The following is an 18,580-nucleotide window of genomic DNA, read 5'->3' as shown; positions in this document are numbered from 1 at the left end:
TCTCTGATGAAATGATATCTGATCCCGATATGCTTTGACCTGTCATGAAATACTGGATTCTCCGTGAGTTTAATGCAACTCTGATTATCACAGTAAATCACTGAAGGTCTCAACGGCTGACCAAATAAGCCAAACAACATCTTGCGAAGCCAGATGGCCTCACAACTAGCTAGACTGGCTGCCATATACTCTGCTTCCGCTGAACTCAGTGCTACTGACTGCTGCTTCCGGCTGAACCATGACACTACTGCTGAACCCAACCCAAAACAACACCCTGAAGTGCTCTTCCTATCAGAAGCACAACCTGCCCAATCAGAATCAGTGTATCCTGCCAATCTCACTCCATCTCCCTGCCTGTAGTCCAGACCATAATCCACTGTCCCCTGCAAGTACCGCAAAATGTGTTTTGCAGCCACCCAGTGAACCTTCCTAGGCTCACACATAAACTGACTCATCGTGTTGACTGCAAAACAGATATCTGGTCTAGTGTTGACCAAATACATCAAGGAACCAATCAGCTGCCTGTACAATGTGGGATCCACCAACTCGGAATCCGAAGCATGAAGCTTCTTCCAGTTGGTGATCATCGGTGTCGACATGGGTCTACAATCCTCCATGTGGAATCTGCTAAGGATGTCCACAATATACTTCCCCTGCCCCAGGAAGAAATGCCCCTCCTCCTGCCACACCTCCAAACCCAAAAAGTAATGCATCAAGCCGATGTCCTTCATCTCAAACTCCGTCGCAAGATCTCTCTTGCAGTGCTCTATGAGTCTCTCTGCACCTGTAATGATCAAGTCATCCACATACAGCACCAGAATGAGAGGCTCCTCACCAATCACAATAAAGTAAAGGTTCGGATCTGCCTCACTCTTTCTGAAACCCATCCCCTGCAAGTATGCATCTATCCTGGAGTACCAAGCTCTGGGAGCTTGCTTCAGGCCATAAAGGGCCTTCTTCAATCTGCACACATGGGACTCCTTCCCATGCACCTCAAAGCCCTGTGGCTGCTCAATGTGCACCTCCTCCTGTATGAAGCCATTGAGAAATGCGGTCTTCACATCCATCTGGTGGATCTTCCAACCCATCTCTGCTGCTATCGATATAATGGAGCGGATCGAAGTATATCGAGCCACGGGAGCGAAGGTCTCCTCATAATCAACTCCCTCTACCTGGGAGAACCCTCTAGCCACAAACCTCACTTTGAATTTCTCAATGCTGCCATCTGCAGCATGCTTTACCTTGTAAAGCCATCTGGAAGTAACCACGGATTTGCCCTCAGGCCTCGGCACCACCTCCCAAACATCATTCTTCATGATAGAAGAATACTCCTCCTGCATGGCCTCTCTCCAGACCTGCTGGCTAGCTGCCTCCTCATAGCTAGAAGGCTCAGAGTCAAGGATGCTGGTAACCATCGCCATATAACTACAAAACCTCTCAGGTGGTCTAGTCTCTCTGACCGACCTCTTCGGCTCAGCAACAGATGTGGCATCTCTCAAGGTGTCCTGAAGCCACTTGGGCTTCCTCTTCCCTGAGCGCACTTCTTCCACCGGAGAATGAAACTCCTCCTCCTCATCATCATCAGTAGCCTGAACTCCTGACTGTCTGTCTGTTGTCCTCCTGCCTGCACCTGAACCTGTAGAAGCTGAGGTACCGTGTGAACTGTCCATCAGTGGACTCCCTAGTGAACTGCTCTGTGAACTGCTCTGCATGCTGCCCGGAGCACCACCCCTCTGGCTCGATGAGCCACTGCTCACTGACGGACCTGACATCCTCATAGATGTACCTCCGGATCCTCCTGATCCCTGCCCACTGGATCCCTGCGACTGACTCAACTGCTGCTGAGGGTCTGGCTGATCCAGATACTCTAACTCCCGTGACCTCCTAAAGGCCCTGTCCTCCTCGAACTTCACATCCCGTCTGACAACAACTCTACTCTGTGCAGGAATGTAAATCCGAAAGGCCTTTGAGGTCTCACTGTAGCCCACAAAGATACCCTTCTCTGCGGTGGGCTCTAGTTTGGTCCTCTTCTCCTTGGGTATATAGGAGTATGTAATGCATCCAAAGATATGAAGATGACCAAGATCAGGCTTCTTCCCAGAGAAAGCCTCCTCCGGAGTCATGTGCCCCAAGGCACGATGCGGACTCCTGTTCTGCAAGTAAACAACTGTGTTGCAGGCCTCTGCCCACAAGAACAATGGCAACCCCTGATCATGTAACATAGCTTTGGCAGCCTCTATGATGGATCTGTTCTTCCTCTCCGCAACCCCGTTCTACTGGGGGTTGTAAGGAACAGTGAACTCCCTCCTAATGCCTGCCTCCGCACAATAGTCAACAAACTCTCCAAGGGTGTACTCTCCTCCATTGTCCGACCTCAAGGACTTGATCTTTCGGCCTGTCTGTGTCTCCACAAGAGCTCTGAACTCCTGAAACCGCTTGAAGACCTCACTCTTGGTCTTCAAGAAATAAATCCAGGTCCTCCTGGAGTGATCATCAATGAATAAAACATAGTACTCATACCCACTCAAGGAAACATGAGACATCCGACCGCTCACATCGGAATGAATCAAATCAAGTATCCCCGTCGCTCTGCTGTCACTGCTGGGAAAAGGGGATTTGGCAAATTTGCCCATCGCACAACCTCTGCAAGTATCAAAGTGATCAGTACTGAAATCTGGCACACCTGTAGTGATCTCCCGCAATGTCCTCAAGGCTCCATGATACATATGTCCCATCATGCGGTGCCAAATCTCACACAGCTCAGAACTGCTAGCTCTGCTGTCGGTACTACTGCTCAATGCCAAAAGGGGCTGAAATGCAAACTTGTACACCTTTGCATGGCGTACACCTATCACTCTAGCTGAATCAGCTGGAGTGTCCCTGGGATACATCAACACCTGTCCTCCCCTGAACAGTACGTCATATCCTCTGTCCTCCAAAGCTGAGACGGATATGAGGTTCTTCCTCATCCCTGGCACATAAAGAACCTCTGACACCTTCAAGGGAGGTTTGGACTCCCTCTGAAATGTCATTGTCCCCACCCCGACTGCTCTAACAACTCTGTCATCACCGAGTACTACCTCAATATCAGTGCCACTCTCTGAAAGCTCTGAGAAGTACTCCCGGACTCTTGTCATGTGACGTGAAGCCCCACTGTCCACATACCAGATACCTGAAGATGCTCCGCTAATCGAGGGAAAAGCATGCTCCCTCTGAACCTGTGTGGCAGGTGATCCTGTACTAGAGGACTCACACGTAGTGAACGCAAACTCTCGGTCAAAATGACCAGCAAAGTCCTCAATCTCTGCTGAAGCTGCCACGTCCTGGTTCTTCCCCTTCTTCTTCTTCTTCTCCGGACACACAACTGCATAGTGTCCCATCTTTTGACAATTCCAACACTTCACCTTGGAATAGTCCTTCTGTGAGTTACCCGGTTTACCTTTACCTTTGCCTTTGCCCCCACCACTGCTTGTGGAAGCCTGCTTCTTCCCTTTGCCTTTCTTGCCTCCTGCCACCAGTGCTACATCCTCATCCTGCTCAACTGGCTTGGCTGCCCCAAGCTGTCCTTTCCTGATCTCTGTCTGAATGCAATCATCCCAAAACCTCTCCCATGTGGGAAGGGTCTCACGTGCACAAACCCCATCAGCAAAGTTCAACCATGAACGGGGGAGGCCATTCACTGCAATATGCACCAACTCAGTGGATGGAATGGCCTCTCCAATCGCTGCCAACTCATCTCTCACATTGGTAATCTTTGTGAGATATCCAGCTGCACTATCATTACCCATCTTAATGTTCTTCAGCTTCTCCTTCAGGACCATCTTCCGGTTCTCATTGGTACTCTGGTAGAGATTGGACAATGCTGTCCACATCTCATGGGCATTGCTCTTTCCTCTCACATGAGGAATGCAATGGTCTTTGATTCCGTCTAGAATCAGCCTCTTACCCTTATTGTTCTTCTTTTTATACTCAGCCAACTGAGTAACATCAGTGGGCACAACAACAGGGTTCTGTGCGGTATGCACCATGATATCCCAGACTTCTGCCTCCTCAAAGATACTCTGCATTCTCTCCTTCCAAACGCTGTAATTTATATGCCCATCCAGCCTATCCTCCACCCTCAATCCCAATGACATCCTGCTGTCCTAAAACTGAAAAATAGCACTGCTGTAGTAAAGATAAAACTGTTGTTTATGAAAAAATCAGCTTGCTGGAATTTTCTGAGTGAAAAATCAGCAACTGTAATTTTTCCTTTTGCTGTCCCAAACTGCCCTTCAGCACTCAAGCTCTGATACCATGTAAAAATTTCTGTTTTCCCACCCTGGTTTTCAGTTTCTCCTTATTTCTCCCATGTAGTTAAATGCCAATTCCCATAACCATACATTTAACAGACTGAAAAAAAATAAATATTGTTGAAAACACAAATTCTGGAAATTTTTCAGAATGCTGGAAATTGCAGAATTAAAAATCAGCAATTAAAAACAGCCATTAAAACACATTAAAACACTGATATTTTTGGTCAATTTGACCCTGGAAAAACCCCCTACAACTCTTGGGGAAAACCAGTTTGAGAGCTCTTCTTTATTTCTGAAAATTGTCTTTTTACAGTGAGAATTATTCAGCAAAAAATCAGCAAGCAAATTTACAACTTATCTCCTTTCCCGTGCCTCACAGCAAACAGGACAGCAATAAATGCTGTACGGCCTCCGTTTTGTGTGCAGAAAAATCAGCAAACTGCTCCTCGATTTTTGTGCAAAAATCTGCCTTTCACTATGTGCTGAATCAGCTGTACAAATCTGCTCAACTGCTGCCTTGGAATGTGTGCCAAGCTGCTGTCTCCTTCTCCTCCCTGCTCAGAAATCTCTCTTGCTCTCTTGCTCTCCTTCTCCCAATCTGCTCATGAAAGAATGAATGACCTTTTCCTCCTTTTCCTCCTTTAATATAACTCCAAGTGACTTTTGGGTGATCTCTAAATCCAATCGCTGAAATAGATTTAGATCAATGGTTGAGATTAAATGCTCATTTAAATCTCACTTTCTATTTTTTAATTCACCCCACTTTAATAAAGACCCACTTAGTCATTTATTTGCAAAGTCACTTTTCCTTTCTAATTTTTCATTAACTTTATAAAAGTCACTTTAAAATTAGACTTAATAACTTTATCACTTAAAGTCACTTTTAAATTAGATTTAACTTTATAAAATCATAAAGTCACTTTAGGAGAAAAATTAAATTCTTTTGGACACTTTTCCCTAGGCCAAAGATCAAAGCCTAAGGGAACCACCTGTCCTCCGGTACCAAATTTCAACAGACTCCTCCACCATAGCATCCTGCCACACATGGTGTCGTGCAGCCTCTTCATAGTTGGACGGCTCACTGTCAATGAGTTCTCATCAACGCCTGGTAACTTGAATATCTCTCTCATGGTCTCCTATCCTTGGTACTCAATCTAGGAGCTCCTAAAAACTCCTGTGTAAACCTCAATGTCAGAAGCACCTCGTGATTCCTTCTACCAACTGAAGTGGGTGGAGCTTCAAGCTCCTCATCATGCTCCTGCTCCACATGTTGTGAAATCTCCTCAACAGTTGTACCTGTGCATGTACCAACCACTATACTAGTACTTGTGCCTTGAGCCTAAGATTGTCATTCAACCGTTGGAGCTTTTGTTTGCCGACTCTGATCAACTGTTGGCAACTTGGAAGATCTCCTGAAGGCTTTCTCCTCCTGAAACTTAACATCTTGTCTCATGATGATCTTCCGAGTCTCTAGAATACAGACCTTGTATGCCTTGGACGTTTCACTGTAACCAATGAAATACCCCTTCTCTGCAATTGAATCTAGCTTGGTGTGCTTCTCAACTAGAACGTGACAATAAGCGATACTGCCAAAAATCTTAAAATGACTGACTTATGGCTTCTTCCCTGTAAATGCCTCCTCGGGTATCATCTTTCCCAACACCTTATGTGGGACCCTATTCTAAATGTAAACTATTATGCTACATGCTTTTGCCCAAAGATATCTAGGCATGTCCCAATCATATAGCATGGCCCTAACTACTCCAACTATGGTTCTATTTTTGTGTTCTGCAACCAATGTAAACTATTGTGCTACATGCTTCTGCCCAAAGATATCTAGGTATGTCTCGATCATATAGCATGGCTCTCGTTGCTCCAATTATGGTTTTGTTTTTGCGTTCTGCAACCCCATTCTGTTGCAGGTTGTATGGAGTTGTCCATTCCCTCTTGATTCCCTCCTTGACACAAAACTCCTTGAAAGCTTTCTCGATATACTCACCCCCATTATCTATTTGAAGTACCTTTATCTTCTTTTCTATCATGTTCTCCACAAGAGCCTTAAACTGTTGGAAGCGACTAAAAACTTCATCTCGTCTTCAAGAAGTAAATCCAGGTCTTCCTAGAGAAATCATCAATGAATGTCACAAAATATTCATAACCCCTGAGAGACTTTGTGGGAAATGGACCACAAATATCAAAATGTATCAACTCTAATACACCCTTGGCTCTATTGTCACTCCCTTGAAATGTTGCTTTTGAATAATTTCCAAGTACACACCCTTTACATACATCATCATGTTCTATACTCACCTTTGGAATACATGTCACAGTTTCTCTAAGCATATTAAGTGCTCCATGATGAATATGACCCATCTGCCTATGCCATAGCTCTCCCATATCTCTGCTACTGCTACTACTAACCAGTGCCTTTGGAGTATCAAACTGCAACTTGTACAACTTGTTGCTTCTTACCCCAATCTCCTTTGCTAACTTCCAATCCTGGTGTTTTAGATACACCTTTTGTCCTCGAAAGTATACATCATACCCCTTATCCTAAAGAGCAAAAATTGAAATCAGATTCATTCCCATACTTGGCACATACAATGCATCTATAACATGAATAATTTTGCCTGACTCCCTCTAAAATGTGATTGTCCCTCTCCCAACTAGAGTACACTTGGACTTGTTTCCCATTTGTATCTAGAAGCCTATCTCCTCTACTTTGTAGCTGGAGAAATACTCTCTAACTCTTGTCATGTGACATGACACCCCACTATTGATGTACTAGACTCCTATGGTGGTCGAGCTAGATAGGCAAGCTATGAGAGCGAACTCATCCTCAAGTCTTGAAGACAATTCATCAATGTTTGTTGAAGTTGTTGTCTGTTGCTTCTTCTTTTCACCCTTCTTCCTGTTTAGACATTGATTGACATATTGCCCCTGTTGACCACAGCGAAAACACTTGATTTTACTCAAGTCTTACTTTTTCTTCTCTCCCTTGGAGTTAAGCCCTTTACTTGATCCTTTCTTAGGTTTTCCCTTTCCAACAAGAGAAACATTCTCGTCATCCTCATCCTTTTGGCCTTACCTCCACTGACAAGGCTCAACCTAAGCTCTTCCGAGTGAAATCGATCCAAAGATGATCCCAACCAAGCAAGTATTTTCGTCCATTAATCACTTGGACAAAGACATCCCACTACTTTGAGAACCCTCGAACAATAAACCCCAATAAATCTAAAGAGGTCTGAAATTTGACTTGTGTGAAATCCTTGGTTTCTACTTCAAAACCCTCGCGCTTAGATAAAAAAACACCACAGCGTTGTAAATAGCTTTGATACCATGTGAAATTTCTGCTACACAAAAGGTATTATTAACCCAGTTTACTATTACTATTACTTATACACAGCGAATTCAAATCTTTAGCTTAAAGTAATGAATAAAATCATAAATAGCACCATTCACCAAACAAATATTGTAGCGGAATACACGAGAAACCAATCACACAAATAACATAAATATTTTTGGACAAACCCCAATGTGGGGAAAACCATTCTGAAGATTTTATTATTATCTTGAGCAAATCTACTAACTAGAAATTACATAAACTGCTTTGGCAAAACTCCAACAAATTTATCTTCGCCTTTGCTGATCAAATCGAACTAGGAAAACCCCACGACTTCCCCTTCTGCAAATCGCACTGCCTCTTCAGCAACTCGCATAGTCTCTTTAGCAATTCGCACTACTTCCTCGCTAATTTTCATAGCCTCCCGACAAACTCGCACTGCCTCTAGAAAACTCGTACAGCTTCTGGAAACTCGTTCTGGCAACTCGCACTGGAAAATCTGTAAATTCACATTGCCTCGGGAAATTCGCACTGCCTCCAAAATATAACTCATCCTTCTATGCAGATAATAAACTAACCAGCAAAACTCCCTCCAAAACTCAGAAGCTAAAAGTCTTCTCAGATGAAGAATAAAACCTGCAAAACTTTCCTCAATCACTGTTGCTGAAATCCTACAGGCGTCTTACTGGAAACTCACCCAACTCGAATGCTCCCCAATGTTGCCCATTGATTCCCTTTATATTCTCTCATTCACAAATGAATGGCCACAATTAGAAGTTAACTTGATCTAATCGATGGATAAGATCAACTTAGAAACTTTCAACTAGCTTCTACAGGTAAATCAATCTTATCCCAACTAATGTCAATTAATTATCCACTTTTCCTAAGTTTTGACTTAGGAAATATTTTAAAATCAATAATTGACTTAATTAAGACATTTTCCCTAGGTTAAACTTAGGAAAATTACTTGGGCTTGGAGATAATAAATTCCTCTGTGTCCTTAGCCTCAATGACAGCTCTCAAGGCTAGAACACTTGTCCAAGCTACAATATTTAACAAACAAAACACTTCTCCACAGATAAGTATAACCTATTGAAAGAGAAGTTGTTGAAGAATGTAACTAGTTTCGGTCTTCATAATTGTCACTTGACTCATGAGTCATGCCATGATGTAATTCTTATGTATCTATCAAAAGAAGAAAAAAAAATGATGAAAAGATGAAAAGAAAATGATTTATGTAAAGCATGGGTTTCATGCTCAAGTCATTTTGTCATTAGGTCAAGCATCCATTTAACGCTCCTAGGGTTTGTCATGAGTCAAGAGTCATTGTCACTTTATAAAAGACCCTTGCGAAAACTTATATCAAGAAAAAGAAAAATTATTTTGTATTTTGAAGTGTCTAGAGGGCTCCCAAGAACAATTCAGCCAGCCAGCTAAAGTTGGCTTAGAGTGGGCTTAAAGAGCCACTTGGAAGGCTATATAAAGAAGTACTTTGACCTCCATTGAGACACACATAAGCACACTTCATTTGGATAAGGTCTGCAACTAGAGAAGGATGCGAAGAGGCTAGACGGGCCTAGCGAAGAAGCAATTATGCCCTAGAAGGTATTAAAGATCTGAAATTCGGTCATCTTTGCTTCCATGAGTGAAGTCCTTAGGTTCTTCTAGGGTTTCCTCAGGTCCGAATTACAAGAGGAGATAACAGACTTTGTTTGTAAGACTGAAAGGCTAGAAGAGCCTCTTCTTGGAGAGATTTTGCTTTGCTATCTTTGAAGACCTTGTGTGGAAAGGCAAGTTGGTTGACTTGGTCCTGGTGGGAGCCCTGGTCTAGGGTTTGGTCTTGGAAGTCTCCTTTGAAACTGATTTTATAAGAAGAGAAGTTCTTTTGGGTTTTCTCCTTGGAGGGGTTTTGCCCTGGCTTGAAGCCTTAATCTTTTGTTCATCCGATCTTCATTGTTTTTTTTGGCATTTATTTGATGATGAGAACATAAGCATAAACAAAAGAAGGATAATATAATGTCACAAATAACGTCAAAGTAAAGAAAAGATGAATTAATATGTTGCCCTAATCAATTTTCCAACAGAGTTACAAAAGTATGGCTCTATTGGAGAAAGAAGGCGACAACTACTATTGTACAACTGTACAATGTTGTTGTTGTACAGATTCCCTCTTGTTGTTTACTACAACGGATCTACACTTTTCCCCCTCAAATGCACTCTTCTTCCCTTGGTCTCTACCTCTCTCAAGTGTTCCCATGTGTGTTTCAACTTCTCCATCTTGTCCTATTTATGTTTTGACAAAGCTAAATTATCTCCTCAACCCTAGCAATTAATTTTCTATATCTTAGCAACTAATCTCCTTAATTCTAACAACTAACTTATCTCAACAATGAGGTGTATGACTAAGATTAGAACAAATCTATCTCACTAATATTCTAGAATATACAGAATATTCAATTTAGATTTCTAAGACTAGAAGATTATACGAAATTTGACTTTCACTTTTATTCATTTAAGTGCAATTATAATATGGTATCATTTCCCACTTTTACTAAGTGGTAACTAGAAGTTGTCTTGAAATACTTCTTGCACGTTTACACCAAACCTCTACAAGAAGCTCCTACTCAAGCTATATTTCTCAACACTTCTATAGCTCTTGCTAGAGGCCATCTTCACCAACTTGTCCAAACATATTGGTGTGAGGGACATGGTGTTCCAGGGGGGATAATATGTAATGTGTTCTCTATGATGCCCATGTTCGACGTTAAGGAGGGGAGGTGAATCTTGTGATGTGATGCCTTCTCTCTATGGCCCCTTGGTCAAATTAGGAAGGATGCATAGACAATAGGATATATTCTTCATTTATTACCATGACCAACACATATTGAGTTGGTATTTATGCTCCCACTATACCCTTCGACCACTTTCGACCTCATATAGAATTGGGTATATGTAGACCCACTCTCATTTCCACAACTAACCTTATATCAAGTTAGCCATCTCCACACCCACTCTCATTTGCACAACTAACCTTATATCAAGTTAGTCATCTCCACACCCACTCCCATTTCCACAACTAACCTTATATCAAGTTGGGCATTTCCACATCCACTCTCATTATGGTCGTCATTGATCTTATACTGAGTTGGGTATTTATACACCCACTCTCATTTGCATTCATCATTTTTTTCCATCGCCCTATCCAACTTAAGCAAGAGCGTTGAAAATGGTCTAAGCTTCACTTTCGGCCACAATCAAACTTATATTGCAATCCTCATATATTTATAGGTTTGGTTAAGTTGACCATGTATACATAGGCTCATTAACCCTCTTGGGAAAGCACCCTACCTCTTAAGTTGTGTATATATACCCAAAATTGATTTGTGATTTATCATCATGTGATTCATTTTCATACTCAATAAAGTGATTTGCCTAAGGTCTTCTATATTGTGCTCTATTGTACATGGGTTTAATTCTCTCTTCAACATACTTGTTCTTGAGATCACCCTCTCAAAAGTTGTGTTCCTCTTGCTTGATTTCTCTCCAATGTTGTGTTCCCCCAGTGCTAGTTTATGTTTCTCTATATTGCATAAATTTGAGCTTTGTGTTAGTTTTATTCTAGTCTTTCACTATCTCTTGTGAATCTCAACAATGAACAACAACCTCCCACCATAAAATCCATTTTAATGTTGACCTTATTTGAAATTTTATTTTTTATAATCCCATATTTAATTATGAAGATGTTACAAAATCGTACAAACATAACCAAATAGATGGAAGGAAATTTAATGATGTATTTAAATATTGACAAACATAGAAAACATCTATGAGGGAGCATTCATTCATTTTCCCATAAGGAACAATTCATGTGATTATGACTTTTTTACATTGTCCTAGCGGTTAAGATACACCTGCCAATGACCCCTAAACCTTATATAAAATTAAAATAAACATTACATAGATATTTGTCTAGCACCCCTCGTTAATATCTATTTTGTTGTCTATGATTCATACAAGTTCCTAAAATTTGCAAACTTTTCTTTGTTGAGTGCCTTTGTAGAATATGTGCAATTTGGTCATGTCTCCTTGAAAAGCCCAACTCTATCTCTTTATTTTGCACCTGTTCCCTGTTGTGGTGGTGAGGTTACATCTCAGTGGTTTGTTTTTTAAAAGAATCTGAATACTAGTTTTTTTGTCAATTTTATGGCGCTTTGATTGTCACATAGCAAAGTTATTGGTTGCTTTTGTTTTAACTTCAAATCAGTTGATATTTGAAAAGAGAACTATTTCAAAAGCTGCTCCAACAATTGTTTTATATTCTGCTTTAGCTGATGAAAGAAAAATAGAAAATATATTTTACTTCACCAAAAGCTTACACCACTTCCAAGGTTAAAAGCATTAAATCTGCATATGTAAATCCACTTAATGTGATTTTTTTATTCTTTTAATATGCAACTCCAAAATGCAAAGTGCATTGATATATCTCAACAGATTTTTGTTTGTATTCCAATGTACCATCATGGGACACTTAAAACACCTTAACAACATAGGAACTGCAAAGTTTATCTGGTCTACATGTTGTAAGACAAATGAAACTCCCTACAAGATGACAATGCATAGTGTCATTTACAGATTCCAACTTACAATCTTTCGATTCAACAGACCAACACTTCCATTGTTGTCTTTTTGTCTTTTGCTTTAATATATAAATTTATTTTCAAGCCACTAGATCCGAATTGTTAATCAATCTTTACCGAACAAACTTCAGAGGCTTCCTTCAAAACATAAATATTAAAAAGCTTTCACAAACTTGCAAGCCAAATTTTCTTTACCTTGGACGACAAATCCTTGTGGCTTCACCATATATAACCCTTTTGCTCTAGATCTCCTTTGAAAACTTTCTATATCTATTTGGCAGACTTTCCACCAAAATTTAACAAACAACAACCATATGGCTATGAATTTAGTTGTAGGCATGACAGTGTCTTCATAATCCACACCCTGTTGTTGTGTGTATGCTTTTGCAACAAGCCTGAACTTGTACTTTATTAATTGATCCATCTGCTTTGAACTTTGTTTGGTACATCCACTTGCAACTATTCGCATTTTAATTGATGGTAGCTCAACCAATTCCCAAGTTTTGTTTTGCATTAAGCATCATATTCCACTTTGCAAACATGACTTTCATTAGCTTCTTCAAAGGAAACAGGATCATGTGTGTTTATAAATTCACTCAATAAAGCAAGATTTAACTGATATTCCGATCTTGATCCTGTTCTACTTTCTTCACATTGTAGCTCACATGGTCTTGCATATTGCACAATTTTATAATACCACTTTAGCCTTTTCTCTGCACTGCTACTCCGTTGTTCTTCAGACACAACTTCCACTTTCTCTTCTTCCTCTTTCTCTTCTTCCTCTTCCTCTTCCTCTTCTTCTCTGTGTTTTCTTTGCTTCCTCCCAAAATTGATTCCTGAAATGATATCATTTCAACATGCATCAGGCCATAGTGGGCCTACTAATCTACTTGGCTACACTATTTTTTGTGCTGTGTAAATCGTTGTTTATTAATGCCTTGGTAACTTTATTGCAAAAATGATAAATCATTTGATTCATGCTCACCTCCTTTGTCATTCTGCAACACCTTCATACTCCAATCATTCTCATATCTCCTTCATCTTGTGTGTAGTATGTACATACTATGCAATTTGATAATGATGAAGACTGATTCAGGACAATTCCACTCCTGCAAACCACCTAGCAGATCTATGAAATCCCCCACTACGTGTCTTTAATCTTTGTAACAATTTTTTTAAATAAGATAGGTCAAGTCTATAAGGGTGCAGTCCAATAACTTTGTATCTTCTCTTAGAAAAACTCACTTTTGCATACAGTGCCTATAGTCACTCTAGCTAGATCAGTTCTGTAATGCGTTTGAATCTCATACGAGAATAGATTAATTAGTTGGGTCTGCTTTGGTGGTCTAAGACAAATCCCTTATAGGCAGACCGTTTTTAAACCCTGAGGTAAAGGATGATGTACACGACAATTCGATTCCACCAAGTAAGGGTGTTAAATCATCTTAAGGGCTTGCAAAATCCAAAAAAGGGGATATAAACAAAATAATATCTATAATAGTGGTATGATCAAACAAAAACGTTAATATCCTTTTCAAATTAGCCGGTTACCCTACCATGGGTATAATACCAGTTGAAGCACGATCTTTTGGTTCTATAATACTGCAGCTACATCGTGCTCGCCTTTATGCCAATTTTTATTAATTGAATGTTAACCTTTTGTCATGTGACACTTTAGATTTTAAACATAAGCTAGGACAATTTTGGTAGTGTTTATGCCATTTACTGCCAGCAGCTTGTCCTAACGGTGGCTGCCGTACTAGCCCTTTTTCTAAAAATGCCAAATATGAAGAGTGCTTACATTTGATAGTAAGATGGCGTGATACACACACACAATTTGACCAACACAGCATGGACTCACTTGTAAGGTCAACAGTTTATTAAGTCTTTCAACAGGGTTCCATTCGTAGCTTGCCCCATTTTAATGGCATGAGCTCCAAAGGGATCGGGCTAGGTGGAAGTCCCGCGGCACCTTAGCTAAAGGAAGTCGTTGTTATGTGATTCGACCCCTCAGGGCAGGTTTCTAAATCACTTCTTAAATTAAGAAGAGGAAGATGAGCTCCAAAGGGATAAGGCTGGGTGAAAGTTCCGCGGCACCTTAGCTGAAGGAAGTCGTTGTTATGTGATTCGGCCCCACAGGGCAGGTTTCTACATCACTTCTTAAATAAAGAAGTGGAAGAAGAAGCGTCTGGTTTGAAATCAAAATCCTGCTATTAGTATTTACAAATTATTTTCCATAGTACAATTAAAGCCTTAAAATGGGCTTGGGGCAGGCTTAAAAAAAGAAGGACAAAAAATAGGATCAAAGCGTTTTCAACCTTACCCTTCCTGCTATTGTCACGAACTGTTAGTTTTTTACAATATCTAGTTATTCAAATAGACGGAGTAAGTTCAAATACAGGATATGTAAGAGGGTATATTCGCATACCTTTTCTATGGCTCTTGAACGGGCCAAGCCCACGCGTTGCCCTTGGCTTTTCTGTTTTTTGCCCAAGAGGTCGAATTTTTTCCGCGTCCACATGGTCTCGAACAGGTTCTGGCCTGAACCAGTAGCCTTTGCCTTCAATGCCACAGCTTCCGGGGCGAGGGTTCGAATCTTCTTCTTCTTCTTCGATCCATTTTTCTTCTTCGCCATTGTGAGGAGGAACTCTAGTTCTCAAGCTCCGCGAACGAAGGAGGAATATTTGAAATTGCTGTGTGAGAGTTGGGAAGACGCTGGTAGAATGGAATCTTTTGTTTATGCCCAACTGAATACGATTTCACAATCAGCAAAGCAGCTTGTGTGAGAGTTGGGAAGACGCTGGGAGAATGAAATTTTTTGTTTACGCCCAACTGAAAACGATTTCACAGTGAGCAGCTTGCACACAAACCCTTTCGTTAGAATATCACTGTAATGGATTTTGTCTCACATAAACAATTTATGATTTCATTGCACATAAACTCTTCTGCTCTCGTAAACGCTCAGTTCTTCCCCTCGTGTATAATATTTTTAGATATTTAATTGTCAACCATAAGTCGATTTGCTGTATAAGCCCTTACGTTTGTCTTTCAAACCGTATGGCCTGAAATTAAACTATATACCGTCGACAGAGTTTGACATGATTTTATATATTGCCCAAAATAGACAATGTGATTTATGATTTTATATATTGCCAAAAATAGACAATGTGATTTATGTAGAGCGTTGTGTTTGAAGGAGGAAAAAAAAATTTGTATTTGTATTTGAAAATTTTGAGAGTCCAAAATAGACACTGTGATTTATGTAGAGGGTTGTGTTTGAAGGAGAAAAAATAAATTGTATTTATATTTGAAAATTTTGAGAGTTAGTTTAGTTGGACGAGTTTATGTTGTTAAAGCATTTTTGTTATTAAGAGATTATAGTTTTAATTCTCTCAATATTTTTTTGTTTGTTAAGGTATGTGAGTCTTGAGATGACTAGCACGCCTAACTTATTGCTTGAGTAGCCGCAACCCAAGGGCACCAAAATCACCCAGGGATCACACTCGACCTAGGTCACACCAACCCTTAGCATGGCTCGATTTTTGCCCACAAAGTTTTGAACCAGTGACTTTTATACCACGAAGTGCCTTAACAAAACACCTTGTCACCGTCTATTCTACGCCCCATGGGCCAAAGACAATTACATTTTAAATAATATAAGATTATATATATATATATATATATATATATATATATATATATTATTATTTAAAGGACTATCGATTTTTTTCATGGGAAGAGAGAGAGAGAGAGAGAGAGAGAGAGAGATTGGATTTGCTCACGGGACGTAGAGGTCATTGATTCAAAACCTCGTGGGCAAAAATCCAGCCATGTTAAGGGCCAGTGTGGCCCAAGCGGGGTGCGATCTTTGGGTGATTTTGACGACATAGATGCCCCTAGGTCATGGCTACTCAAGCCACGGGTTAGGCGTGTCAGTCATCTTGGGACTCACATAACCTAGAAAAAAAACAAAATTAGCATAGATTCATCTTAAACTCTAATCTATCAAGCATAGATATAAATCAAATTTGTTAATTTATAATTGTTTTAATACAAAGGAAACAATACATAACATGAGATTAGATGATTAAAAAATATACAAATTAAGATATTTGATCTCTCTCGGTGCTTGATAAATCGAAGTTTAAGATGGATCTAGGTTGGTTTAGTACCAACCTACAACAAGGTTGTTGTCTCTATTTGCTCAATTAGTTTGATAGTGGTAAATGGAGGAACATTATATTCTTTAATGTGCAAAGAAATTATATTGTTTTTTAGATACATCTTGAGTAGGCCTAATGGTTAAGAGCATGTGTTTCCTCTTAAGAGGTCACAGGTTCAAAACCAAAAGGGGGTAGAGTATGTATGCCTTCATAAACTTAGCAGTCAAATCGTTGCGCAGAGGTGGGTCCCTTGTCCCACAAACAAGGGGTTTCATACACCAATTTAGTGTCTGGCTTGGTCGTGACCTTAAAATTGGACATATATATATATATGAATGCAAAATAAAGTTATCTATTTATTTGGCATTGTTGCACTGAGTCGTGAGATCAAAGTTTATCCACATGCCATTTCTATAATGAAGTTGCAATTTTATGGTGTAAGTCATCAAAGTGAGACCTTTAATTCAAAGCATTTTCATAAATAAAAAAAGGAGGTTGCTATCTTGAATGATGGCATTTGGTGTGGTAATTATGCTAATGCACTTTGTCTACATTATCTTACAAGAAGGTAGCTATGGTGATCAATGTGAATGTTTCATGTATACAGTGTAGGAGTTGAACTCTTTTGATAACAACGGGTTAGAACCCTATCCTCCACATCGTGTATTCAAGTCCAAAGAGGATTACATTTAGCTAAAACTAAACAAGACAATGAACATGAACCTTGTGAAGCTCTATACAATGAAGGAGAGGGGGTGAAAGATGGAGGTTTTCTCAAGTTTGTTTCGGCTTAATGGTCGAGGAGCTTATAAGCTTTAAGGCAAAAAAGGCAGCTATGGTGATCAATGTGAATGTTTCATGTATACAGTGTAGGAGTTGAACCCTTTTGATAGCAACGTGTTAGAACCATATCCTCCACATCGTGTATTCAAGTCCCAAGAGGATTACATTTAGCTTAAAACTAAACAAGACAATGAACATGAATCTCATGAAGCTCTATACAATGAAGGAGAGGGGGTGAAAGATGGAGGTTTTCTCAAGTTTTTTTCAGGATTAATGGTCGAGGAGCTTATAAGCTCTAAGGCCAAATGCCTTTACGCCAGTGCTAAATGTGGGCAAGAAATTCTTGTTTTGAAGGAGATAGGCTTTTTAGATGTCATGAGGTTCAATCTAATGAGTGCACCCCTAGCCCCCCCTCCCCCAACCCACCACCACCATCTCATATTTGGGGGCGACATACATAAACAACCTTTTGAAGATAATACTTTCAATTTTGACTTCTCTAATGGTTTTATCCTTCTAGAAAGTTTGGCTCTAATATTAAATGGATGTTAAAACCAACCAACATGGTTGTAATTCATTTTGAATCCTTTAGTGATATGTTTAATTCATTCATTATTTTTTTCAAACATCAGAATATCATTTATATTTTTTTGCCAACAGTTAGAATATCTTTTATTTTATAAAGAAGGACAAAGATAGGATATCATGAGATTGTATTAAAGAAAAGTGAAAAGAAGAACACAAATATGCACAAAGGGGCCAATTGTTCTATGTGCCCATGGAAAAGGGCAACAATTGACTAGGTTGAGGTACTCAATGGAGAGGATCCCTTGAAACCCTAAATTACTCTAAAAAGGAATGTTAAAAACACTAAATGTTTTACATCCATTGTTAACATTTGGAACTGTAGAAAATAAGTGTGTGAATGTTGGGGCCTAGTTGTATGGGTCTGAAGCAAACAAATCCAATGTAGCATGAGCAATCAAAATGCAACTAAGACAATAGTTATAATGTTAAACATGTGTTATACCTTTTGCTATTAGAGTTAGTCTCTTCCTAGAGCAAAGGGTCTCCAAAAGGTTTTATCCTTGACATAAATATTTTGGGTCTATTTTTTGTATGTTTTATGTTTTATGGGGCAATAGTTTTTTGGCCTATTGAAAATTAATTATAGTTAAGGAATTACTAAATAAGATTTGGGATGTCATGGAGTACTTAAATATTGTATTGTGAATAATGAAGTTAGATAGAGAGAGATGTGGCTCTCAGTTAGGCTCTAAGTTTGGCTCTGAATCCCTAGTAAACAAGTTGTTCCTTTGAAAGAAGTTGTATCATCATAAGATGGACGATGACAACTCC

At 39.8% G+C, this 18,580-nt stretch overlaps 1 protein-coding gene across 2 annotated transcripts in view; it reads right to left on the bottom strand.

Moving 5' to 3' along the window:
• LOC149231696 (uncharacterized) overlaps positions 1-15,314 on the bottom strand; it is a 240,483-nt gene extending 225,169 nt beyond the window's left edge. The window contains exon 1 of one of the 2 annotated variants that reach the window (XM_089379259.1): positions 14,704-15,314. In XM_089379259.1, the coding sequence (XP_089235385.1) occupies positions 14,704-14,910 (207 nt within the window). In that variant the 5' untranslated portion in view covers positions 14,911-15,314. The remainder of the gene's footprint in view (positions 1-14,703) is intronic. The other variant, XM_089379258.1, reaches the window with a different exon arrangement.
• Positions 15,315-18,580: the final 3,266 nt, after the last annotated feature.

Source organism: Pinus tabuliformis, chromosome J (genome assembly GCF_031772625.1).
Source record: "Pinus tabuliformis cultivar Carrire ecotype Pingquan chromosome J, CPIR1, whole genome shotgun sequence".
Taxonomy (NCBI): domain Eukaryota; kingdom Viridiplantae; phylum Streptophyta; class Pinopsida; order Pinales; family Pinaceae; genus Pinus; species Pinus tabuliformis.
Note: the sequence above shows the minus strand (reverse complement) of the source record. Positions and strands in the feature narration are given on the sequence as shown.